Genomic DNA, 26,337 nt, shown 5'->3' with positions numbered 1-26,337 from the left:
TAAGCTGCCTTTGAAGCACTCTTAGATGTTTTCTAATTGTGTGCAAGGTAATCTATTTCTTTATGTGATCTTTATGTGATCACTGAGGATTGTGCTTAATGTGCAGGGGGTGACGGAGGATGCAGTGGTTTTGAATGGCGACAATGCATACAATGCTCATTTTGGAGAGTGTATCAGTGCCATTGGGGACATCGATGATGACGGATACCAAGGTCAGATTGTGCACACTAGTTCATTTAAGCTGCTCTCTTGTAAGTCTGAATTTCATGATGTTTTTGAGAAAGCAGTTATGCTGTAAATCCTTAATAGACAATAAATGCAGTTTGAGTTAGTTGAGAACTTTCATTCATTCTATCATGCATCCCTTCATTCTCAGTAAGTACTTTATCCTGGTCAGGGTCACGGTGAAGCCGGAGTCTATCGCAGAGACACTGGCTGTGAGTTTACCACAAGGCAGCATACATGTAAACATTCATCCTTTCATTCACAACTAAGGAGCAAATGAACATAGCCAACCTACTGTACCTATTGGCAGGTATTAGGAGGTGTCAGGAAACCAATAAAAACACAGGGAGATGTTTGACATGTACAGAAATTCTGCCCAGACAGTAACCTGAGCTCAGGGTTGAACCGGGGATCCTGGAGCCGCGAGACTGCAACTGTGCCGGAAATTTTATTATACAGTTAAAAATAACAACAATTCTTAATGAGGAACAGATATTCGGTATATTTATTAAATGCCTTATTCACCCCAAAATCTTACCACAATATCTTATATGTTTGCCTTTTAGTTTCCTGGCTTCCTGTCTTTCAGTGATACTGTTTTTGGAAACAGAATACACAGTGTGGTTCAGATATGAAGCTTTTCACATTTCTTGATTTCATTTTTTTACTTGCTGAGTGCACAAAAGGCATTGTTTTCTGGCAGCATTGTTTAGCTGTGTTTTTCATTTTACTGAATTTGCTTGATACACAGAGCTGATACATGAGGCAGGGCTCCCCACCTCAAATCAATCACAGTTTCAGTCCTCTATTAAACCTGGTGATCAGGTGTTATTGAGCAAGAAGATAATCATACCAAGCTTATATTAGTCTGTGAACCTGTTTTCTGTGTCACTTTAAGTCAGCCTGAACAGATGAGGTTAATATGTTTCAGTATAATTGCAGTAGTGGGATTTCTGCAGCTTCTTAAATCAGTGTGCATTTATTAATAAATACTGTTATTCTGAAAGGTTTACTATCTTTTGAAATGATCTGTTTGGATTATTGACTGTTCTTCATGTCTGATGAAGTGTCATTGAGAATTAACATAGGCACAGTATTTAATATTACAGAAAGTGACTTAAAATAGTGTGGCCCTTAAAGCGAACAAAGTTTTACAGCTGTAAACTCTCTTGCACAAACTCTGTTCACACACACTGACACACATTCAAAAGCGCACCTTCATTTCCTCTTATTGCTTATTTCCTTTGCTTTTTTGCACCTACTTCTGCATGTTTTTTTAGATGTGGCGATAGGAGCTCCCAAAGAGGACGACTTTGTGGGTGCAGTTTACATCTACCATGGAGATGCGAAAGGAATAGTCAACAAGTACTCAATGGTAAACTTCACTACTTAACAGTTAATAAAGCATGCATCTGTTAATGGTTCTCCTGCTATTCACATCAAGATTCTGATATCTTTTTAGTCAATAATAAGAAAAAACCTACAGTTATGCAATAATCTAAATGTCGAATATAACTGTTTCCTTTAGAAGTTTTCATGATAATTTAACAAAGAACTCATCTCATACATCTGGTGTCACTGCAAGTCATATGTTAGCACAAGTACTACATGCTCTTCTGTTTTTGTAGAGATTGTCGGGACGAAGCATCAGTCCATCCATCCAAATGTTTGGCCAGTCAATATCTGGCAACGTAGACATGGATGGAAACGGATATCCAGGTTTGACAAATTCTGCTAAACATTAATAAATATTTAAAATTGAATTCACAACCAGAACAAATACTGAAAAAAAGCATTATTATTAACTAACCAGCATGATCTTTTTGACTAATCAGATGTTTTTCGGTTATATGATAACATTTTGTCTCCGCTTATTGATATATAACATCAGCAATATGAATATTTGAAATAAAAACCTTAACATATACAAAGATGCAATACACCTAGTTTCAACAATGTGCAAACAGTGTCTGTACTTCTGTAGTCATGTTTTTACTTTACTGTGATGAATACATATAGTTATATAAGATTAATTATACTGTATGGAGCAATGGATATTGTCATGGCTTAATTTCCCATGGTGCTCTCTGACATGTTTTGTATAAAGGCCTACCCTGGAATACTGTATTGTGAATACCTAATTTTTTACATATGATCATTGTAGACATTCCAAAACAAAAGAAAACTCAGAAATGTCTGTAACCTGCCTAAATAATGACTTTGTCCCCAATGCAGATGTGACAATCGGCGCATTCATGGCAGACAGTGTGGTGTTATTAAGGTGAGAAATGCACTTCAAGTCCAGCACTTGAACCAAAATGAAGACATTCATATAAAAAAACTGTCATCTTTCCACTTCCTCATAAAATATATACACATTTTTAAAAATGTTGCTTTGCTGTGTGCATAGGTCTAAACCGGTAATCACTGTGGACATGTCCATCTTTCTGCCGGCCTCCATAAACATCACTGTTCCTCAGTGTCATGAAGGTCCACAGCATCTCAACTGCTTTAATGTCACTCTTTGTATGAGCTTCAACGGGAAACTTGTGCCAGGACAGATAGGTGAGAAAAGCATTAATTAACTATTTTAAAGTGAGCACTTTTGGACAAGTTATTATAATTAGGCTGCACTTTTAGGTTTGGGAAATAAAAAAAAACAGTTTGGCTGCTGGGTGGAGTTCAACATTCTGTGTATTAGCACAGAAATACTCTCACAGTACTACCATGGCTCAGTTTTGATCTGTTTAGTAGCTTAGATCTGTACACTGGAAACCGACTAGAGTATTTGTGACATTTGTTTAGGCAAATTCTATTCTAAAATAATGTGGTTGTTTTTTTTTTTTTTTTAGACATCTCTATACCTATGATCTGTCTTGTTTTATTTATTAACTTGTGTGAATGTGCATAGAGCAACTGACAAAATTAACTTTTGAAAAAAAAAAAATTTATATTATACATTTATATGCATCAACCCAATCTCTTCTTTTTCAGTCCAAATTTTAGGATTTAGACTTAACCTGATGTTCATCTATCTGTTTGAGCACTAGACAAATGAGATGGAGAGCCATATCTAAGTTATGAATGATTTTGTCCATAAACCTTTTCAATTTTTTTTATTAATAATTATTAATAATAATAATAATAATAATAATAATTTATTAATTTATTTTTATTAATAATTTAATTGTGCAATATCAACTCAAGAAAGGAACAATATCAAGTCCATCTGTGCTACTTGAGAGTTTGATGTTACCATGGTATTTTACAATGAAATGTATGTTCTGGGGTTGTAACTGGAATGAAATCTAAGGTCACTATTCAAAAACAAACCATGGCAATGAAATACCCAACAGCTGAATTAGAGAAATCTGAAAGACAAACTGTGAGGTTTAGAGCATCTAAAATTGTTGTCTTTATTATTTAAATTTAACAGCTGAATGAAAGCAAAAAATCTCACACACATTATCCCATGACCATGATTTATTGTCTTGTGTACAAATAACTGTCAGTATAGTGCTGTGTGTGTGTTGCTTGTGTACTGTTGATATACATGTGTCATGTTATTAATCTAGTAATAATTTGTCTAAACTGTTTTGTCTTTAGTAAGCCTCAAGTGACTTAGTTCATACACAGCTATATCTGTACTGTTAGCTATTCAGTAGAGAAATTGTCTGTGACTGGGTGTTCACTCAGTGGGTGTGATCAGTACTCACACAGTAGGTTCTAACCTTGTGAGGGATGCAGGATATATAAAATTGGTGTTATGTATTTGGGTTGTACCCAGGTGAGGAAAGAATAAGGGCTTTTCTGTTTCCACTGCTTGGCATTAGTACTGGAAAGTGCTAGCTCACCTCTTCTCTGTATAAGTACACTCTAACATACTCCCTTCCGGTGTCTGAGTGAGGTCATGGCTCCATCACAGCTGTACGACGGCAGAGACAGAGACCCTTGCGCAGGTCCAGCAGAGAGGGTGTATTAGTGTGTGAGTGTGGACTCAATCCAAACCAGTTTCAGTAAACACCCTGAGTAACGACTGGTTAGGACCAGCACTAAAAAGGCTTATGTGTAAATTCTGCCGTATCAGCCATTTTACAAAAAGGAAATGTATGAAAACAGCTTTTCTGATTGCAGTCCCATGATATGTTGTGATATTCTGATGGCTGTCAGTGTGGGACAGACACTTGACATAGAATTTTAGTAAACAATTGTGAGAATCTACATTACACTTAAATGCTGTGTTATTTGTATAAAATTATGTAATTGATAAAAGCACAGCACGTTTATAACTTGTGTTTCCCATCAGAGCTGCTGTACAATCTAACAGCGGATACAGACAAGCGATACAAAGGCCTGACATCACGGGTTTACTTCACACAAGGTGGAGAGCAGACTGGTGTTGTGAGTCAGAACTTCAGCCTTAGAATCAACCAGCAGAAATGCCATCACTACACAGCCTATGTACGGGTAGGTCAATTTTAAAGCCACCTCGGCTCTCTTTAACATGGTATGTGTCCCAGTGGTGAGTGTACCTGAAGTAGCTTATTGCTTCGTAAAAGTGGCATGGTGTATTTGGTACACTTTCATTAGGAGAAGGTCAGTACCTTTTATATTCTTGCCTCAATTCACTGTGCAAATAAAAATGTTAATGTTAAGGTTTATTTTCCGGTTTTAACTTAGAAAAGGTTGATCAGGGACTTCTTTGTATCCTTTATAACTTTAACACTTATCACTAAAGCAAGTGAATGTAGTACACCTTTAACCAATTAATGTACCCTCCAAAACTATTGGAACAGTAATTCTAATTCAGTTGTTTTTGCCATAGAATTAAGACAGTTGGGATCGGGATCAAGAGCTAAGTATAAGAAGAGTGTTTCAAATTTCTGCTTTTATTTTTTATTTCTAGTTTTCCACTGCATATTTATGCAATTATCCAATCAGCCAATCAGGTGGCAGCAGTACAATGTTCACATGAAACATGTAAATATCTGCCTGGAAAAATATAGTAACTCATAATCACTCTTTACAGCTGTTGTGAGCAGAAAAGCATGCACCAAATATTGCAATGGATGATTAAGAATATTGCCTGGTCTTTTTCCAGTCTTGCGTGATTTTGTGCCTATGATAGCCTCAGATTCCTGTTCTTGGCTGACAGGAGTGGAACATGATGTGGCTCTCTGCTGTTGTAACTCATTAACCTAAATGTTTCATGTATTGTGACAGACAAAACAGTCTGTTCATTCTCCTCTGATTGCTGTATTTTATTTATGATTTTTTTTTATTGAAGTCTTAATGCTACTTAAACAAGTACAACACTAGCTACTGACATTTTAATGCAAGTCTACATTTTACAATTTTCGTAACAGCATATTATCAGCTGCCAGGTGTGAATTCACTGTTTGAAGCCTCGGTGTACTCAGGGTTTTCTCTGAGCAGTAGCTTAAGTAAGCAGTTCTCAACAAAGCCTGTAACCTCTACCACTGTTTTACACGTAACTCAGGTTTTCTCTCGTAACTCAGGTTTTGTGAGCTCCTGAGTAGAACTTGCCACAAGTTTGCAAATTTTTTTTCTGTCAAACGAGACGGTTATCACAATACAAACACTTACAGACAACGCTTTGCAAATTTTTTTCTGTCAAACGAGACGGTTATCACAATACAAACACTTACAGACAACACTGGGTTTGTACTTTCTAAGGCACTGTTATCTTATCTGGTCCTAGGAGACCCCTGGCTAGTGAGTGATACAAACATTATCTCCGCTCTCAACACACCTAATCTGAATAATGGGAATCAATGTGTGACAATTTACCATTATCTGCATTTGTATTTTTTTTAAGTATTCGTATATTCACATTTGTTCTTGTGTCATCAGATTTAAAACAGAAGGAGGTATGGTGTTTTTTTGTTTGTTACCAACAAAAACTAGACAACAAATAGCAATTTGCAGAACATAACTCCTCAACCACACACTCAGGAACGTTATGGCTAGGTTTCTATCTTCTATCTGTCTAAATTGATGATGTTTTTCACAAATCTGGAAACTGTTGTCTGTTGTTGACAATAGCCATCTACTAATATTTTAGCAGCTTTACTTTCAATTTCTGGCTTATATTTCAGAAAGATCAGAAATTATTGCTGGAAATCAGAATTTACTACAAAGTTAATCTTGGAAACAAGGATCCTTTAAGAATTTCATTATTATCATATTAAGTAATAATAACACCACGGCAGAGATACTGCCCTGTGCACACCACATAGTCTATGTGAGCAGCTCTAAATCATAATCATAAATAATTGTGTTCGTATTAGAGGTCTTCTCGGGTCTAAAGAAATGTACCCGACCCAAAGTGACCCGAATTACTTTTTACCCGAACCCGACGTGCATAATTTTATTATTTTTTTTTTTAAGAAAGACCCCACCCGAGACAAACCCGAAAAAATTAGACCCAAGTCAGACCCGACCCGTTGTCATTTTATTTTTAACCCGACTGGACCCGAATGTTGCGTAACTCTACACTAAAGTAACCGCTACAGTGTGGATTCAAAATTGATTGACAGGTCTGTTTTAACGAAAATTAGCTTACCGCCAGCCACACGTCGCCAGCCACATGTCACAAACAGTCTTGGCAAACAGAGGACAGGTTGGAAAAGGACTTGAGTCGATGCACACATGCGAGATACAGTATTTCGGGTCTTCTCGGGTTCGTTCGGTAAAAACACATTCATTTTAAATTACCCGAGACCTGATGCCGCTATTATTATACCCGACCCGTGTCCGAGGTATATGTGAAACTTTTAGACCCGAACCCGCTCGGGTCTTGGGTCGGACCTCGGGTTTTCGGATCTAAATGGACCCGTGAAGACCTCTAGTTCGTATTCATTTACATCCCTAACAACCACCAAATGCTAAGTTTGCAAATGCTATACTTATTGGAAAAGTTGTATTATTTATAGTCTTGGATTTTTTATAAAAAAAATTTGGATAATGAGCAGACAGAATTTTGATGTTGATGTTAATATGTCAAGTGATTACAGATCTCTCGTCTTTGTGACTGTGTGTGTTCTACATAGAGTTTTTTGTTCTTCACACTGTGGTGCACTGAAGTGTTTGTTTCCTAGAGATGTAAATGAACCAAATAAAACATATAATAATAATCATGTGACTGTTTCACTGGGGAAGTACTGTAAATGTTTATGTCCCTGTAGTTTATTCTTAGTTGTACAGAGCTGGCATCTCTGTGGGTGAGCTGTATTGTAGCTGACCAGATAAACACATCTCTCGTCACCTAAAGTTTAGAGAGTTGTTTATCTGCGAGGACTCACCTGTCATGTGGGATTTGTCCAGCATTCTATACATATAGCAAGACCTCACGTCTGTCTTTAGCCAGGTGTTTAGCAATAGACCAATAATGTAAATGTGTTAGAAACATCATAACACATTCTGTACAGCAGTATTTGACTTGTATTTCATACAGTTGCATTTCAAGAAGCAGATTTATTTTCCCCAGTTTCTCAGTGTTTACTGGCACCATAGCAGTGTTTGAAGTTTGTCTAAGACAAGTGTCTGTGGTTATGAAGTGTCTTAGCACTGCTTAGACTGCTCAGCCTGGACCTGCTTATTTGTTGGCTTTAGATTATAGTGTTTATTTGCTGGTTCTGTGTCTGTAATAATATGCATGTCTTTATTTTGTACAATTAGAGTTAAGTCTAGACGGTTGAGTTGTCTCCTGCATGCTGTGTATTAGACAGGATGTTACAGGGAGAAATGATGCTGGGCTTCGAAATATTAAACATTTAGGGAGCGGATGCACACAGAAAAAAGTACTTTTAAAAGTACTTCCTGACAGGAAAGCACACCTACTTTGCTGTGACTTCCTGTTGAATATTTAAGAGTTTGTGCAGTTCAGACGAATCTCAACTCTTGTCATGGTGCTTCATTTACCAAACAGCTCAAGGTTTAGGTCTGCCTGACGAATCCCCTCTTACATTCTGCATACATGGAGCACAACCCCCTCCTTTTTTGTTAGCTGAATAATGCTAATGGAAACCAGCTGGTGCTTTGCAGACTTCTCAGTGAGAGCATTGTACAGACATACACACACCCCCAACTGTTTTTTGTTTTTTTAAGTGAAAGCACTGCATCACACTACTATGAGTAATCCTCCACTACTCTCATAGAGTTTGTATTGTAGCATGTGGACCACTTTGTTGACTTCCTGATGATGAAAGAGGGATTTTGAGGCTTAGTACATTCGCTCTAGCCTCTGAGCATGTCAGTGCTACGCTATACACCATGACATTAGCACATGGGGAAAGTGGATCTGCACATAACCGTAACTAGACTATGGATTGTGGCTTGTAGAGAAATTGCTTGTAAATGTCGTCTTCACAGATATTTTCAGTGAAATTAAAATTCAATAACGTATCATGATGGTGTTCTCAGGCATATCATTCTTTAATCTTTTATAAGCTGCTAAGAAATGATCACTTCTCACAAACTCCTCTTGTCATTTCTTGTTATAGTGTTGTTTGTAAATGCAGACACCAAAGGTAGCAGATGTATTTCTCGCTAGCTTACAGAAGTAGTTATGAATGCTCTAGTTTTACAGTAATATAGCTTGTTTGTTGGCATGTTGTTCCAGAGAACCTTACTTTTGTTTTCATATACAGAGAATTAATGGGCTAATGATATTTTTACCCTTAGCCCAGTAGTTCAGCCAACAGAACCTTAAAGCTACAACATTAACACGACAACGTTCTCACTAATCACGACTTAAAAAGCCTAGTTGTAATTTTCATTCTTGAGAATTATTGAGGCGTTATGTAACCGTTTCATGCTGGTCATCGGAACATGTTTCTGTTGGCAGCGGCTATGGAATAGCATATCAGCTATCCAGATGTTTCTTGTTTGGTTATTTTTAGCTTAATATTTTGAGCACTTGTGCATGAAAGGAAAATCAAATGATATTGATTGTTTTTTTTGTTTGTTTTTTTGTATTTGGGAGGATTCGTGTATGAGTGAGTGTAACTACTGTATGAGTCTGAGGATATTTTGATCCACCAGCTAATAAACAAGTCCTTCTTCAGTTTCAGATGTTTTTCAGAGAAAAATGTGCATAATCTACAGGGAATGTCTGAAAACACTGCTCGAGTAGCTATAGATTAGAAAGCAAAACTCCATTTGTTTTAAAATTTGTAAAGGATAGTTTCATTTCCTGTTTTACAAGCATGTCATGAAAAGTGACTTCCTTTACCAGGAAAAGGAAATGTTTCAGTGTTTTGAAGAAATTTAAGGTGAGCCAGTGGTGTGGCTTTATACTGTATAAATGTTGCTGATTTAAACAAAAATAGTTATTAAACCGACAGGTGCTTGTCATATAAACTGACAAAAAAAAAATTAAGTTTGTTGACATTTTCAGGATAGTTTTTGTGCCTGTGACACAAATCTGCATTTCTAGCTGTTTTGTGGTGCACATGTTCAGCATTAAATTTCTTTGTCATGTCACACCCCCCAGTGGCTTATGTGAAATTAGTCACTCAGAGGTTTAAGAATTTGTTTAAGAAGTCTCTCATAAGTATTGTTGTTACCCAGTTTACTAGGGGAAATCTATTCACAGAAACGTTTCATATGAATGTTTCTATCTTCAAAGTAAAAGGTGATATCAAACCCATTCCTGCTCTCTGAGATGCCCCGACTGCTTGTTTATAACACTATAGGTGTTAACTTCAGTGACTAAAATTCTCACACAGAAAGCCAACAGTGTCCTGTTTCAACTTTCTATAGGATTTGCGCTAATAAAATAATTCATTTGTTTATACTGATTGAAAATGCCTGATAAGTCGTTGAACACTAGAGTACTAACTTATAGGCAGAACTTTAGTGTGCAGTTCTCTGGATTTTTGAGGTTTTATAGATTTTATAGATTTAAAAATCTAGTTTCCATGGTCTGATCCTGAGCTCTGTTCTCACAGATTGGGTTACTGTCTGTTCTCTGCCTGTTCCTGTCAGGTCCACCATGACCCTGATCAAGATAAAGCTGAAGTTACTGAATGAATGAATGAATGAATGAATGAATGAATGAATGATAACATATTTCATGCTAACCCTATTTTTACACCAAAATTGCTGAATGTACCAGTAGCTCTTTAGCTTGCATTTAACAATTTAACTATAACAGAGTAATAATGTCTATGACTTAAAGTCAATGAAGTAGCTGAAGTTCCTATTGCATTCCCTTTTTATTAATTTGTTATTATATTTGTTCTTTTTTTTCTGTTGTATTAATGTTGTATTAATATACACAGTAACCTAATTCTGATCTAGCAAATCAGTGAATAGCAAAAAAAGAAAAAGAAAAAAGAAATTGGACTTCATTTCTTCCTGGGCTGTATACAGTCTGTATATACGATACAAATAAATATATTAATAAAATATATTTAGATATAAAATGTGCTCTGCAACAAATGCAAACTCAAATGGGTATTTTTTTTTCATTTGTGCAATAAGGATAAGCAAATTGTAGTTGCTATGCCAGAACGAAACCTGTTTAGTCATTGACACTGAACTTCAGTCAGTGTCATAGGTTATGCAAATTTACCTGAATGTGGATAATGAATTTGCTCATTTATGTCTGTGATTGTATTACCTTCTTGTTACTAGCATTTGAATTGAATAAAGCCTAGTTAATGCTGACATACTGCACAGCATTGGCTGACATACACACACACACACACACACCTCTCATACCAGTGTTGTGATGCTGTACAGGGTTCTGGCTCATTAAGAAAGAGGGTTAGACTGCCTGCCACCAGTCAGCTTTGTGCCGCTGTTTCAGTTCCACTTGACACTGCCATTCCCTCAATGCCATTCCACAGGTTTCATTTACCCCAGGCCAAGAAAGCTGATACAATGAATCTACATAGCATGAAGGTAATCATATCCAGCTGTCTCCCATTAAGCACTCTTGCCACTCCAGCAACTATTTATAGAATCCTACGATGGAAAAAATACTGAAATGTGCACAGCCCTACCCATAGTGAATACCATGGAACACTCTAGTCCAAAATGAGTGCATGTAGGGCAACCAGACAAATGTTCTGTCATTGTGGATCATTCATTTATGTCCTTTATGATGTTGGATTATATATTACAGCTTGTTTCTTTATTGCTATTATACAGTCATTCAGTTCAGTGATTAAAGCCTGGGCTGCACCAGCACTGGGCAAAGTCAATACAACAAAATTGGAATGCCCTGAAAAAGATCCACTGACGTACTAACAACCAGACATCAAACAGAACAGCCAAGGAAAAAAATCAGCAGATGATGACAGATACATTGTGAGGGCTATGAAGTAAAACCCAAAAACAATAGTCAGTGTCATCGCCAACAACCTCCACATGGAATGGGAGAATGTATTGCAAATCCAGTGTTCCTAGAACTTTGAGAGCAGAAATATTATGGCTATAGCTCAAGATGCAAATCAGTCATCAGCAGTATGAATAAGAAGGCTGGATTGTTATTGTAATTTACAGTCATCCAGTTTCGTGAGAATGCCTGGGCTCTAACCTGATCGTTGCATAATTATATCTAGTTTCCTAGAAGTTTAACTATGTGCTTGAAGGTGTATCAGGCTTCACTTCCGACTAGAGGGATTAAATGTACACATACACACGCGCACACACGTGCACGCACACACACACACACACACACACACACACACACACACACACACACACACACACACACACACACACACACTCACTCACTCACTCACTCACACACACACAGGAGATTAAATGACTATGTTCAGGCTACACAGGATCACAGAGAGAGTCTGGCAGACACGAATAGAAACATGAGCATACATTTTTGTATAGTTATACATGTTAACACCATGATGTTAACCATGTTAACAAATCAATCTTAATGTTGGGACCAAGTCTAAGTCATCATAAACTTCAATGTAGCTCTAACCCTAATATTAATTGCCATCGGATGCCTGATATTTGAGCATAACAGACAGAAATTTACCAAACATTTATTTATTTATTTTATGCTATGACAGATATAGAGCAACTGTTATTATTAAATGCTTGGATTTTTAGACTGGACATTAAAAGGAGAAATTATTAAAGTAAAAGTAACCCTGCCATTTGAAGTCCTGATTCATTTAACTATACATTTGGTTTTGGTTATAATTTGGTTTACATTTTTCTTTATTATTAGTCACAGCAAATATAAACACACCACGGGTACAGTGAAAACCAGCTGAGATTAAAGATAAATATTCAGATTTTTTTTTTTTTTTTTTTTTTTTTTTACATGGGATGCAGTGGTATAAGTAAAGGATGTATTCATGTGCAGTATAACATGTCCATGTTTTTGTGCAGCTTTTAAATAGTGACAAATTTAAAATATAAAAAATACTTACTGCTTTATTTTACGATATTTATTAATGATTTTTTTTTTATATTTCCTCATATTCATTCTTATAAATTCTATTTACAGATTAGGAAAGGCTTTTTTGAATTGTACTTTAGTTGTATGACATTTCTTGTTGTCATTTTGTTAAACACAAAATGTTAGACCCCACCTCATGCAACAGTTGTTTCATAAGCAGTATTTCATAATAAGTATTTCATAAGTAGGCAATGATTTAAAATGAACACAGCGCATGCTCATGTTTACAGACGATAAGAGGATGTTCTGCTGATTGAGGCTTTAAAACGTTGGAAAGTTTTAACATTTAATGACTTGTAGTGAAAAATGAGCCGTGAAAAAAACCCTCAAGCTTATAGAGCAGCTGGAGACCAGCGAGTGTGTTCCTCATTTATTCCAAATATTTAAACCTCCAAACTGAAATAGGGAGGTGTAATTTTGTAGTTGGTGGAACATTCAGACGTCTGAAACGAAGATTCCTGTCTACACTTTTTATGTTGAAAGTGTAAAACTTAGTTAGGGTTAACGACGTCATGCACCCACAGCCTCCATCAGTCTCTAAACCCTGTCCATGATTACTTCCATAAAAAGACCTGATTCCAATCCCCCTCCACAAATGTGTTGTTTCTGGTTGCAGTTCCCCCTTCCTCAAACATGTCTTTCCTGTTTGGAGTCTGTCTCAAAGAACAGAGAGTTAATAATCATGGGTTTGTATCAGAATCAGGGTATGAGATTGGAGGAGCAGAGGATTACAATGACTATTATATTAGTGATCTGGCAAATTTATTTGAGGGAACCCACCTGCTTACTATGAATGTAGAACTGGGGTGTATTTCTTATTAAAGGAACTTGAGCAAAACCAAATAAAGAAGAACAGTAATTGGGATACGTTACCGGAATTGAAACGTAATCGAAATTGAAAACGTAATCGAAATTGAAATGTGCATATAAAGCAAACCACAATAATGCAAGTCAATAGTGTTTTGGAATTCTTTTTTAATCAAATGAGGTTGATGATGGATACCGTGACAATCAAGGCATTTATTACATTAAAGTGTGTACTGAGTGATTTGAGTTTTCTTGCTTGTTCGGGTAAATGTGTGGAAGCTTTGTGTTTCTTGGACCCGGTTTTCACTGACCTTTTTTTTTTTATCACCATAACAACAAACATTTGTTCAACTTGTGTATAAAAACTTACATTTGTTTACTGATTCATAACCATAGCAGCAATTGCATGCATAGTAAGCTAAACCATTATTAAACCAAACAGAAAAATAATGTTAACATATACACACTAAAATCAGAGACTCTGAATAAAAATATGATCGGACCGAGCAATTGGAGATTTAATTTGTACTATACAAGAATAATCAGGAGACGAATCAAAGCCAGGCGTGTTATTGTTTATGTGTATTATTTTTCTATTATTTTAAGGAACTGGATGTCATTTGGGTTAGGGTTATGGTTAGGGTTAGTTAAAGCAACTTTCCTGCAATCAGAAATTCTGCTTGTTTCTAGCTACAATAAGTGCATCTATTTGATGTTTACACTAGGGTTGACACCATGGTCTGAGTGTTGAGAATTAAACCACTGTGTTGAATTCTCAGACTCGTTTGATCAGAAGGTTTTGTTATTTTCTATAACAGCATGGCTCTAAGCAACTCACAGTTTAATATATGTTCTCACTTTAACACACTATTCACAGGGACTTGTATGGTTCACATATCATATAAACAAAAAAATAAACAATATTAAAAATGTATATTTTTGTCACAGTAAAGTTTTCTAACACTAAATTTCTCAGTGACATGGGATTCAGTTAATTGAATTAATGATTAATTAAAAGTGAATTTAAAAATGGGTAAAAGCTCACAGGTCTGGTTTTGTAAATTTTGTAAATTAATCAGATGGATGTCAAGTCTAATGTCATGTATAGATGATGAAATAGCTATATAATAATAATAATAATAATAATAATAATAATAATAATAATAATAATAATAATAATAAACTAGTGTTTCATGAAAGAAAAGGTATTGGTTGAGGGCAAGACTCGTGTTCTGTTCAGGAGAGCAAAGGCTTTCATTACAAATCATAAAATAATCAATAACATGTGAACTTAGAAATATTTCCATGCATTTCAGAACTTCTTAATATTTGATATTCCTCAATTTCTGTTAATAACAACTCAAGCTGGCACAGACTCCAGAAGTTTGTATTGAACCTGACAATTTTGGATTAAATTTATCAGTGTGTCGTCTGAATGCAAATCCAGCGCTTCGTAAGACTCGCAGAAAACCTGGGTCAAAGTCACACATTTTCTTAAAATTTAAATAGTGACCCAGAAATTTGTGCAACATCTTGAATAGTGACAATGTAAACACGTTTCATTATTTGTTGTAGAAATGTTACATTTCAAAAACTATTCTAGCTTCAGATTTTTGGATCCCTGCTATATGTGTGGTGCTTGTGTGAAGACCCTGTAAGAATCTATGAGAATGGAGAGGAACAAAATGTAGTAGAGTTAAAAAAAGGAAAAAGGACAGCACCACAGATGGAAAGAGTTTTCTGCCTATTATTTTGATCATCCTCTTTAATGCTAAAACTTTGTGTTCCACACGGCCTGTACGCTCTTATCCATTGCTGGGCTGTGAGTGACCCTTTCCCATGGGAAAAATAATGGCTGTTCAGTTGGTGCTTAAAATACGTTACATCCCTGCGACTACTGCCTGTAGGAGTGTAAGCTCTTCTTCTTGGCTTAACTCACAGCTTTTGAATAGCTCTTAGTTTGATTTGTTTGGAAAATGAAACATTTCTGTATACAGGCTAATGGCTACGGAATGAGTATCTGTGTTTAATCATGAGTTTCAGATGTGCTTAGGTATTTTGGAGAGCAATTTACACCAGTGTGCTGTTCATGCCGTCTCCCTTCCCACTTTAAACCAAAACACAGATAGGATTACCTGATGGACTGGAATTTGTGGCTGTAGCCTCAGAATTAGGAGCTGGAGATAATGCATTACTGTCATGATATTTAAACCATCCTAGGACTGTATTGATAACATTTGTTTTGTTTTGTTTTTACACCAGAGTGTAGCTTGGTTTTGGTTTTGGAATGTGCTTAATGTGTTTAATGTGTTTTTTTTTTCCATCATAATAATTTATTTACAACGCCTGAATGACTTATGACTATTATTAGGAGTTAGGCTACAGTATATGGGCTGTTTTTGTCATCACAGTTTCTTGGAGTCATTTCTTGCGGTTTTTTCCACAGTTCCGCCGGATTCTCTGTGGGAAGAAGAGATCGAGTTTTGCTGTCACAAAAACGTATTAAAAGGGATGGGATATTCATGGATGTTGCATTCCAGGTGTTTAAATAAAGCTGATGCAACACTTGGATCACTTGGCTTGTTTCCATGTAGGACAGTTTATGGCATTTGGTTATGTTTTGCTTTAGATTCCTGGCACGTATTCTTAGTGTGAAGCACTGGAAAGAGCTAAAGGTGCTTACAGTTATTCTCTAGTCTCAGATTCATGGCATTACCAAGGATAAACTGATAGCTGAAATTGCATGTTCTCTACTATACAACCCAACTGTTCTGTACATTTACATTTAGTACATTTAGACAGATTGAGTGCATGGTTTGCTTTAGCTTTGTGACAAGAGAACAATGAGCAGACAGCCTTATATCCAGGCGTGATCAGGGTGTGCCTGGACGATGTCATCCACACTCCTTCCCTTGGTTACTGGAACACCCTGACAGCATAAAGGAAGAAATTGTGCAACAAGTCCTATTTGTTTTTTGGTTACACTAACACTTTCAGTAGAGCAAAGCAGAGCTTAGCTCATAGTTTATGGTAAGCAATCTGTGATAGAATCAATCTCAGAGCCATTTCATTACATAATAACCTCTCTTAATGCACTGGTTGTTCAAACCTGAATGGGTTATAGATTATTTTTGCCCTCTGTTTATAATTTAACATCCAGTCAATTTCTAAAACTGTAGTCTGAGATTTACAGAGAGGTTCATTCAATTCACATGAGACTAGGTCTTTAAAATCAGCAAAATATTTTTTTTCTAGATTTTATAATAAATTCATTCATTTTCTACCGCTTATCCGAACTACCTCAGGTCACGGGGAGCCTGTGCTTATCTCAGGCGTCATCAGGCATCAAGGCAGGATACACCCTGGACGGAGTGCCAACCCATCGCAGGGCACACACACACTCTCATTCACTCACGCAATCACACACTACGGACAATTTTACAGAGATGCCAATCAACCTACTGTACCATGCATGTCTTTGGACCGGGGGAGGAAAGCCCCAATCACGGGGAGAACATGCAAACTCCACACACACAACAAGGTGGAGGTGGGAATCGAACCCCCAACCCTGGAGGTGTGAGGCAAATGTGCTAACCACTAAGCCACCATGCCCCCTTATAATAAATTTATTATAAATAAAGAAGGAATAAAATATCAGTTGCCAACAGAAAAATTATTAGAAACCTTCCTGAACTTTGAAGAAATATACCAGACTGATCTTGTGCAACAATTGCATCATGGTGGCACTCTCGCGTATTGGTTAGAGTGTATCCAGTGTGCGGGATTTGATTACATTTACATTTACATTTACAGCATTTGGCAGACGCCCTTATCCAGAGCGACATACATAAGTGCTTAAATCTCTAACACTGAATACATTAATGCTGGTTCACTAGGTTACATACTTAAGATACCAGGAGTTTAAAACATTTGTTCAAAGTTACAATGAAAAAGTGTCAAAGGTTTTTTTTTTTTTTTTTTTTTTTTAAATGCAAAGGATAAGGAAAGAAGTGCTAGTTGAAGTGCTTCCTGAATAAGTAGGTCTTCAACCGCCGCTTGAAAATAGCCAGTGACTCGGCTGTCCGGACCTCTATGGGAAGTTCATTCCACCACCTTGGTGCCAGTACAGAGAAGAGTCTTGTAGTATACTTGCCTCTTACCCTGAGAGATGGTGGAACCAGTCGAGCAGTGCTGGTAGATCGGAGGTTACGGGGTGCAGTGCGAGGAATGATGAGGGCTTTGAGGTAAGAGGGAGCTGGTCCATTTTTGGCTTTGTAGGCCAGCATCAGTGTTTTGAACCGGATGCGTGCAGCTACCGGAATCCAGTGGAGGGATCGCAGCAGCGGGGTGGTATGCGAGAACTTTGGCAGGTTGAAAACAAGCCGGGCAGCTGCATTTTGGATCATTTGCAGAGGACGGATTGCGTTCATAGGTAGACCTGCCAGCAGTGCATTGCAGTAATCCAGTCTAGAAATGACAAGAGACTGAACAAGTACCTGATCAGTCTGTGTGGACAAAAATGGCCGAATCCTGATTCTCACCTCTGCCCTGTTTGTGGAGTTTGCATGTTCTTCTCATGCTTCAGGGGTTTTCTCCAGGTTATCTGGTTTCCTCTCCAGTCCATAGATTTGCACAGATCTGTTTTTTCTGCAGTGTATGAATGGCACGCTGTCCAAGGTGTCACCTGACTTGTGCCCCGAGTCTCCTGACTTGCGCCCCTATTCCACAACAGCTGCCAGCTATCTGGGGCAAACATGTGCTTCCACCCAAACACATTGTTTACACTTTGTGCTACAGTATATCACAGGACAACATAGCACACTCAGATGAGAGCACTATCTGCCCTCTTCCACATGCTCCATGCTGATTGACATGGGAAGAAAGTGTCTCTCAGCCAGGGACCTCTTTCTGTTATGCAAAATTTTAATGTATAACAATGGCTACAGGACCAAGGGCCAGAAAGATTTTGTGATTAAATGATATTTTGGATCGATTAGATCTTAGTGAACTACCATATGATATATTTCTGTCAGGACCACTTTGTCAAATGAGAGTTGATTAGATGATAGCATACAGTTAGTGTTGGCGCTATGGTTCTGTTCGGGGTTCTGTGCGCTCGCATGGACTGAGCTGCTACACCAGGAACTATAAAAAATAGAATAGACACCCCCCCCCCCCCATAACAGAGCCAGTGATCATGCATAGAGGTTTTTTTTTTTGCAAATAATAAATGAATACATGGATACATAAATAAATAAATAAATAAATAGCGAGAGGGAGAGAGAGAAAAAATAACTGGAGATTTAAGACGTAAACTGGTACAACGAACACGGGTTCCGGTGGAGTCGGGGTTGGAGGAGGGAGTTTAAGTCACAGCAGCAGCGACGCGCTAGAAAGCGGCTCAATGAATGGGAATTTAAATGGTAGGGTAATAAGGATGACGTAACCGAATTGGTGCACGTCGTGGACTGCTGATTAACAGCTGATGCACGCTTGACGACGTGGCCTGCCAGAACTAACGCAAAGCTTAATTTATGGTGACTCTGCATGCTTTTTTATCATACAGACAGCGTTAATATTTTGACGTTTAAAAGAACAATTTATAGGAGGAATTGAATTTTTTTAAGTACTTTTCACTATGGGTTATGGTTTACTACATTTCCCACAATATTTGGGAATTTAGAACATGCTAAATAGAGCAGAGTGTTTTTTGTCTGCCAAACTCTTTCACCTCCTTATCTGTACACTCAGCTCATGCTGATCAGGTGATAACTCCTGTCAGAGTCATTGTACTTGTCAAGTCAATCGCTAACTAGCCGACTGGTATACAGTAGCTGCAATGATTCCAACATTTGCTGTTTTCTCCAATTCTAAGCTAGATTTCTCATTAATATGACATTGAACATTGTTACCTATTTTATACTGTTGTAAGACTTAAGTGAAGTTATTTTTAATGGTATTCCGCAGCATTTTTACAAAGGCCATGTGAAATGTCCACATAAGTATGACTAAAGATAAAAGATTGGAAGTTAAAATCTTAAACACGGCTTTGAATTCTTCATGTCTTTTTAGCTTATTTTATGATGACTGTTTTTGGAATGTTTATTTTTGCAGTTTAAGCCAATTTTATTACCACTATTCTCATGTGGTACAGCGAAACAGCAGACAGACTGCCAGAACACTGTGCCGACGTCTGGATGTTGACGTCTTGATCTTAAGCGGCCTCCAGGGCAGGGGTCATTGGCCGGGCAGTTCACTAGGCCCATATATGCTGTTTTAATTGTTTCTGGAACTAGGAGTCTATTTATCTCCCTAAACCATAAACCCATGTTCTCTCCAAATGACTTTTGTTAATTTCATTGTTGCTACATTGTCTCTATGATTATTGGGTTTTAACTATTTTAGATGAGCATTCATTTGTCAAACTTGGCTCTGTAGTGCTTCTTACGTTATAGATTTACTTTTGTTCTTCAGATACATGATATGGCCAATGGTTTTGTGGACACAAGATTATGACACCCATAAATGAGCCTTCCACAAAATGTACACAAAATGAACACAAATTTGGAAGCACGTTCATTCATTCATTCATTCATTCATTTTCTACCGCTTATACGAACTACCTCGGGTCACAGGGAGCCTGTGCCTATCTCAGGCGTCATCGGGCATCAAGGCAGGATACACGCTGGACGGAGTTGGAAGCACATTATTGCCCAGGTTTTGTTTGTGTGCTATTCAGTTAAGATGTCCTTTCAGTATGTCCTTCCTGTCCTTTCATATATGAAAGTGTCCTTTCATATACACACACACACACACACACACACACACACACACAATATAACATCCAATTTAAAGTGTGTGCAAAAATCGGCATCTTGGAATTTAACTTTTTTTGAGATGAAAGTAGACTTTTAATGTTTTTTTCACAATTGTGAATTGGAGCTTGGAGGAATTCTAGACCCAGTGTGATCTTATTTATAACAGATTATATGCTCTTTTTTAACCCTGCTTAGGAAATGAAGGGTGGGTAGCTATAGGAAACTCAAAAGATAAAATTATAAGAGCAAAGAGAGATGGAGGATGTGAGAGAAATGAGCTAGAGGTACAGCAGCACCCGGACATGTGTTTATACAACGGGTTTGCAGAGTTTGCATTATCAGACATTAAGTTGGTAGGCACTGAGTTGCTAACAGGGCAATTTGCTAATGTTTCCTTTGTGTGGCCAAAGACAATGAAATGACGAAAATCCAAGCCCAACATCTATCTTCAAAGAGCTGAGTGATGTTTAATGGACGTAGGAAAAAGGAAGAACTAAAGGCTTACTTTATCCATGTTTCACTGCTATCCGTTAACTATCATGGGGTTTTACTTGTATTCAGCATTTTATTTGAGTGTTTCCAGGTTGTGTGCCAAAGGAAACTTTACTGTTCTGGATCCAGCTTATACTGGCAGGATAAAAGATGCTGAGGGGAGGGAGGGGACATTATAGCCAGCTGATGGGACATATTTCACATGCCAGTGCTTTTGCTTTTTTAAGCCAAGCTGAAGTATGTGATGAATTTAAACGTTAGTTTCCTTGAGAAATTAAAAAAAAAATATATAAAGGATATGACTTGTTAGAGGTTTGTTTAAAAGGATATTACCGTTGATTGATTCATGCAGTGGAGTTTTGTGCCATTAGGAACATGTGCACCATTTAAACCTGTGTTATTGTGTTTCCACAGAAGGAAGTGAAGGACGTGTTTGCAGCCATCATTTTTGAGGCATCATACAGCCTGGGCAAGCATGTTCTGGAAGAACGTCGTGAGAATGAGCTTGCTGCACTCTCGCCTGTACTGCGATGGAGAAAAGGAGACAAGATTGCAACAAGGAATGAGGTTAGATAGTATTGATTATCCAAAAGAGTTCATGGTACACTCATCCCCTTCGTTTTTACTAGTTATTTAAGATTTTAATTCCCAAGACATTAAGGATGTTGACTTTACTTGAGAGGAATGTTTGTTAAGTGTTGGCTTTATTTGTGTAAAAGCTTATCATCTTAACGGTCACATTTTTGTTTATCCCATATGTTTTACCCATGAATATAAAAATCTTTCACTACATCAGGAATCAATTATGATGGAATTATTATCCTTTCTAAATATTAACAGTTTTTATTAATATATAATAAGTACCCTCAAGGAAAAGGTGCTCAATTTTTAATTATTCCAACAAAAATATTATTTTATTCTGGAGGACTGGAACTGGAATTCTCTTTTGGAAGGTGAGCATTGAGCCGCCCTTGATCAGAGAAATGTCCATGAAGTGTCTAAGCGCAGTGTCTGAACTAAATTCTTGCACAATAGCACCCTCTAGTATGATATTTATCACGATGACATTTAAGTTGTGTAAACATCCTGTACTTCTTCTGTTTGCAGACTTGGTTTGAGAAGAACTGTCTGTCTGATGACTGTGCTGCTGACCTAAAGCTGCATGGCAAACTGCTGCTTTCAGGGTAAAATTGTCCGTCTGTTATCCTGTTCTCTTCCTTGTCGCTCCCGTTGTACTTGGCGGCTGCTTGCTGGTCTGTTTTAGGACTGTGATGTCATGAAGGTTGAGTTGGTGTGGGTGTGTATACTGGGGCTCTGACACATGCTTGGCTCCGAATAGCACTGGATGCCGTCCAGCGTCCAACATTTAAGGAGGTTTCAGCGTCTGCTTTGTAGTGATTTAGGTCTTTTTGTAGAAAAAAAGGCAATAGTGTTTCCTTAACCTTACTTCAGAATCAATTCATTTGTTTAGATATTTAATCTCTGGTGTGTGTGTGTGTGTGTGTGTGTGTGTGTGTGTGTGTGTGTGTGTGTGTGTGTGTGTGTGTGTGTGTGTGACTTTTCCTGTTCATCATTCATATCAAACTCATTTCCATCAAACTCAACCTTAAAGAACCTGAGAAACATATTGACGATGTTAAGGCTGTGCTTTGCGTGCATACTTCCTATTGATTAACCGTTACAGAGATGTAAATCCTCACCTTTAAGCCATCCTTAATGAGTTTCTGTGATGTTTTTGTTCACTCAGACATCACATCAGGCCCCATCTTGCTCTCGGTGGAGTGAAAAACGTCTCTCTCAACATAACCATCGTCAACTCTGGCGATGACGCTTATGACACCAACATCTACTTTAATTTTTCCAGGGAGGTTCACTACATAAACTTTCTGCAGAGGGTGAGTCATTAAAACACAGACATATGTAGCATATTCTAGCAATGCAAAACAACAGAGAGATAGCCAGGTCTGTAAAAGAGGAAGTACAGGAAACAGGAGGTGCCACAGATTTACTGATGGGAGCTGAAGCAGCTGGTTAGCATTATATCTTTTAGCCTCCTTTAATCATCATATCTCAGCGTTCAGGAGCATCTTTTAAGCCGACCTCCAGTTCCATGTGTTTTACTGAAACCAAAGTTATCAGAGTGCATTCTGTTGTAGGAACATGTGCTCCTTGTGAGATATCCGTCACACTGGACTTACTCAGACTAGAACAATGTGTGGACTTTTCTTTACAGTGGAAAACAAATGTGGGTCTGACAGGCGTAATCGCAGTTGAGAACTTCCAGTTTTGCTTGCTCAAATTTATTCCACCTGTCAAGAATTTTTAGAAATAAGTTTAGGAGTTACAAAAAAAAATCTGAATTTTTTTTTTTTAATGTGATTTTTAAATAAATATATATAGTGGGGTCCAAGTGACCACTAATTGCTTTTGTTTGGCATTCTTTTTTAATTGAACACAAAGGTTTTTATTACAAATGCTATTTTAGGCAATAACTATAGTGAAAATCTTAAAAATACTTGAATGCATTTCAGATTTTCTTAGTATTTGGTATGTGACCTTTTTGCTGAAATGATTGTGTGCACTGATGGTGATATTTTACTCCCAAGTTTGTGTAAATCCTAAAGAAATGTGTCTAATCTGAACACGTTTTTGAGGCGAAGAGATAAGGAGTTCACATAATCAGTATCACACAAATTTATTTGCTTATATAAATAGTGACCTAGACATTTTCTCAGATTTTCAGTGCGGTGTCAGATTTTTGGACTCCTCTGTACATCACTGCATGCTTCACATTAAATAATAATTAACTGGCATGGACGTCACCAATTGGTTAACATGAACGCACCACAAACGTCCATATGTACCGTGAGAAATGTTTAGGGAATTAATACAGTTCAGGGACTCTTAATATAAAGAATTAAAAATATATATAAAATTATTTCTTTTATATACAGTATATATCAACTGTGCACTGTTTATATGGGGTTTTCTGCTGTTGTAGCTGGTCCAGTGGTTTCATGTATTTTGTGTTTTCAGGTGCCTTTCTGCTCACCATGGTTGTAAAGTCTGCTTATGTGGGTTACTACAGTTATCTAATGATTTTTTTATATTGTGCTGATTGACTGATTAGATTGAACATTTAGGTGAACAGTTGTCCCCAGTTTTGTCTGTGGTGTGTGTTTGTGTGTATGTAGAGTATGTAGTTACACACACACATGCACACATAAAAAACAGGATTTTTATTGTTGTACAGAGGTCATGACCCATCTGGAAAGAACAATACATACAGGAATCAGCACTGTAGTAGCTTTTCTATTATTGTACACCGTTTTTCAAAATACTGCAGCTCAGAAAAAGAGTTAGCAGTGTTGATATGATTCCTTGCAGTGCGGAGGTCAAGCCAGAGCAGTTCCCATGGTGGTCTTACCCGCATTGCTGCACCAAATGAGAACTCATACCCTCCTTTTGTTTTGTAGTAGACTTCATTGTTTATGTTTTTTTTTAACAACTGTATTCCTGGGCTAAGCTGCCCAGCTAATGAGTTTCAGAAATTCCTTCAGAATCACAATGTTTTGAGTCTGTGAAATGTGTAGACACACACAGTGGACTTTATTTCTAGATAGATACTGGTTCAGGGACAATGAAAAAATAATCAAATGGCCATATTTTTTAACTTTTCCTTTAGCAATCTTGGTAAGTTTACATTTACTTGTATTAAAATAAATGTGGGAGTGCCACGAGATGTGGAGACTAAAGTGAGGGTCTCCTGGGACTTGTCATGTTCACTAAACCATCTCCGCACAAACAGGCTTTCTGAGCATAAGCCAGCGAAAGTGAGACAAAAAAAACATTCAAAACATAGAGCAAACATTCTCTCTTGTCCAGAGAGACTGTCCATATGTCGGGTCTTTCTCACAGACTGCCAGGTGGCGATGGGTAAACAAACTGTCTTCACTTCTTTCACTTCCTTTGCCCTCGCCTGAGGGAGCATTTGCTGTTTGTGAAGCAGCAGTGCAGTCAGGCGACAGAGAAAATTCTGCCACCCCAGAAGTCTTAGGAATCCCCTGTCATTTCTGGTGCACGTGGATGTGAGGGATACATATTTATTCTCATCGTGACGAAAAAATAACACTCTGCCAGCCTGGGCCACACTAAGAGCTCAAGGACTACATTTTGTCTAAACTAGGATGAAGTGATTAAAACAAGCGACATGCGAAGTGACTCAAATATACACAGGCAAAGTAAACTCATTTTAAGTTCTAGGATTCACAAACATTTCTGTGCTCTCTCATCCCTGTTATCTGCATGGATTATTTATTGATATATTTTCTTCCAAGTGCACTCTACTCGTGCTAAGAATATCTCATTGTAAACTCAGAGAGGGGGAAGTGCGTAAGGTCCGTGACTCACGTGCAGCTCCGCAGCTCTGCGTCCTTCACTTCTCCTTCTACACAAAGTTTGATGAGCACCAGTTTGTCTGTTTTATCAGTGCACTTGTCAGAGTCAGAGTCTTCCCACGCATGGACTTTAGAAGGCCAGGTCCATGAACCATGAACGTTCATTCCCTGCTAGGGTCAATGCCTTATTGTTTACTCAATCCAGCCAAAGAAGCTACGCAGTGTTTGGAGAAGTGTCCAACCTCAAACCACACTGTCTGGAGGCTGTCACTTTTACTGTCCATTTTTGTATATCATTCTCTCTCTCTCTCTCTCTCTCTCTCTCTCTCTCTCTCTCTCTCTCTCTCTCTCTCTCTCTGTGTGTGGGTGTGTATGGGGGTGTCATAAGACTTTAAATTCAGTCTTACAGTATTACTGTTTTTTGGGTATGAGATATGAGATACACATTCACACCACCATACCAACCTAAACAATGGAACTTGACAAGCTATTTGTGTTCCATTCATAATCTCACTAATGGTTTGAATTGTCTTGTACTGTAGGGAAGTGTATTGTACAGAACTGTATTTTTTTTTTTTACCATTTCAGGCAGCAGGAAAGGAGGAAAATGTAGGATAAGGAAACTTTATTGCTAAAACCAGAATACAAAAGCCAAAACCAGGAAGCATGGTCAGGAGATCAACAAATAACATAAAACAGACTTAGAGAATTAGTGTAACAAAATACAGAAATAAAAACAAAATCCAGGTAAAAAAAAAGGCTGTATGCAAGGCTAGATATTGACTATACTAGGACACAGAGCTAAAGAGAGATAGTGTGTGTGTGTGTGTGTGTGTGTGTGTGTGTGTGTGTGTGTGTGTGTGTGTGTGTGTGTGTGTGTGTGTGTGTGTGTGTGTGTGTGTGAGCTTGAGTGTGTGTGTGTGTGAGCTTGAGTGTGTGTGTGTGTGAGCTTGAGTGTGTGTGTGTGTGTGAGAGAGTGTGTGAGTGTGCGTGAGTGTGCGTGAGAGTGCGTGAGAGTGTGTGAGTGTGCATGTGTGTGTGTGTGTGTGTGCGTGTGTGTGTGCGTGTGAGTGTGTGTGTACTGTATGTGTGTGTGTGTGTGAGTGTGTGTTTGAGTGTGTGCGTGCGTGCGTGT

At 37.7% G+C, this 26,337-nt stretch overlaps 1 protein-coding gene across 3 annotated transcripts in view; it reads left to right on the top strand.

The window, feature by feature from the left end:
- itga9 (integrin, alpha 9) overlaps nucleotides 1-26,337 on the top strand; it is a 64,927-nt gene that overhangs the window by 22,749 nt on the left and 15,841 nt on the right. For all 3 annotated transcript variants that reach the window (XM_027165783.2, XM_047812309.1, XM_047812310.1), the window contains 9 exons: nucleotides 107-212; nucleotides 1,506-1,600; nucleotides 1,854-1,944; nucleotides 2,461-2,506; nucleotides 2,636-2,790; nucleotides 4,532-4,692; nucleotides 21,220-21,372; nucleotides 21,913-21,989; nucleotides 22,553-22,700. In XM_027165783.2, the coding sequence (XP_027021584.2) occupies nucleotides 107-212; nucleotides 1,506-1,600; nucleotides 1,854-1,944; nucleotides 2,461-2,506; nucleotides 2,636-2,790; nucleotides 4,532-4,692; nucleotides 21,220-21,372; nucleotides 21,913-21,989; nucleotides 22,553-22,700 (1,032 nt within the window). The remainder of the gene's footprint in view (nucleotides 1-106; nucleotides 213-1,505; nucleotides 1,601-1,853; nucleotides 1,945-2,460; nucleotides 2,507-2,635; nucleotides 2,791-4,531; nucleotides 4,693-21,219; nucleotides 21,373-21,912; nucleotides 21,990-22,552; nucleotides 22,701-26,337) is intronic.

The sequence above is a fragment of the Tachysurus fulvidraco genome, chromosome 4 (genome assembly GCF_022655615.1).
Source record: "Tachysurus fulvidraco isolate hzauxx_2018 chromosome 4, HZAU_PFXX_2.0, whole genome shotgun sequence".
In the NCBI taxonomy this organism is placed as follows: Eukaryota; Metazoa; Chordata; class Actinopteri; order Siluriformes; family Bagridae; genus Tachysurus; species Tachysurus fulvidraco.
The sequence above is the reverse complement of the archived record's forward strand: the minus strand, read 5'-3'. Positions and strand labels throughout refer to the sequence as shown.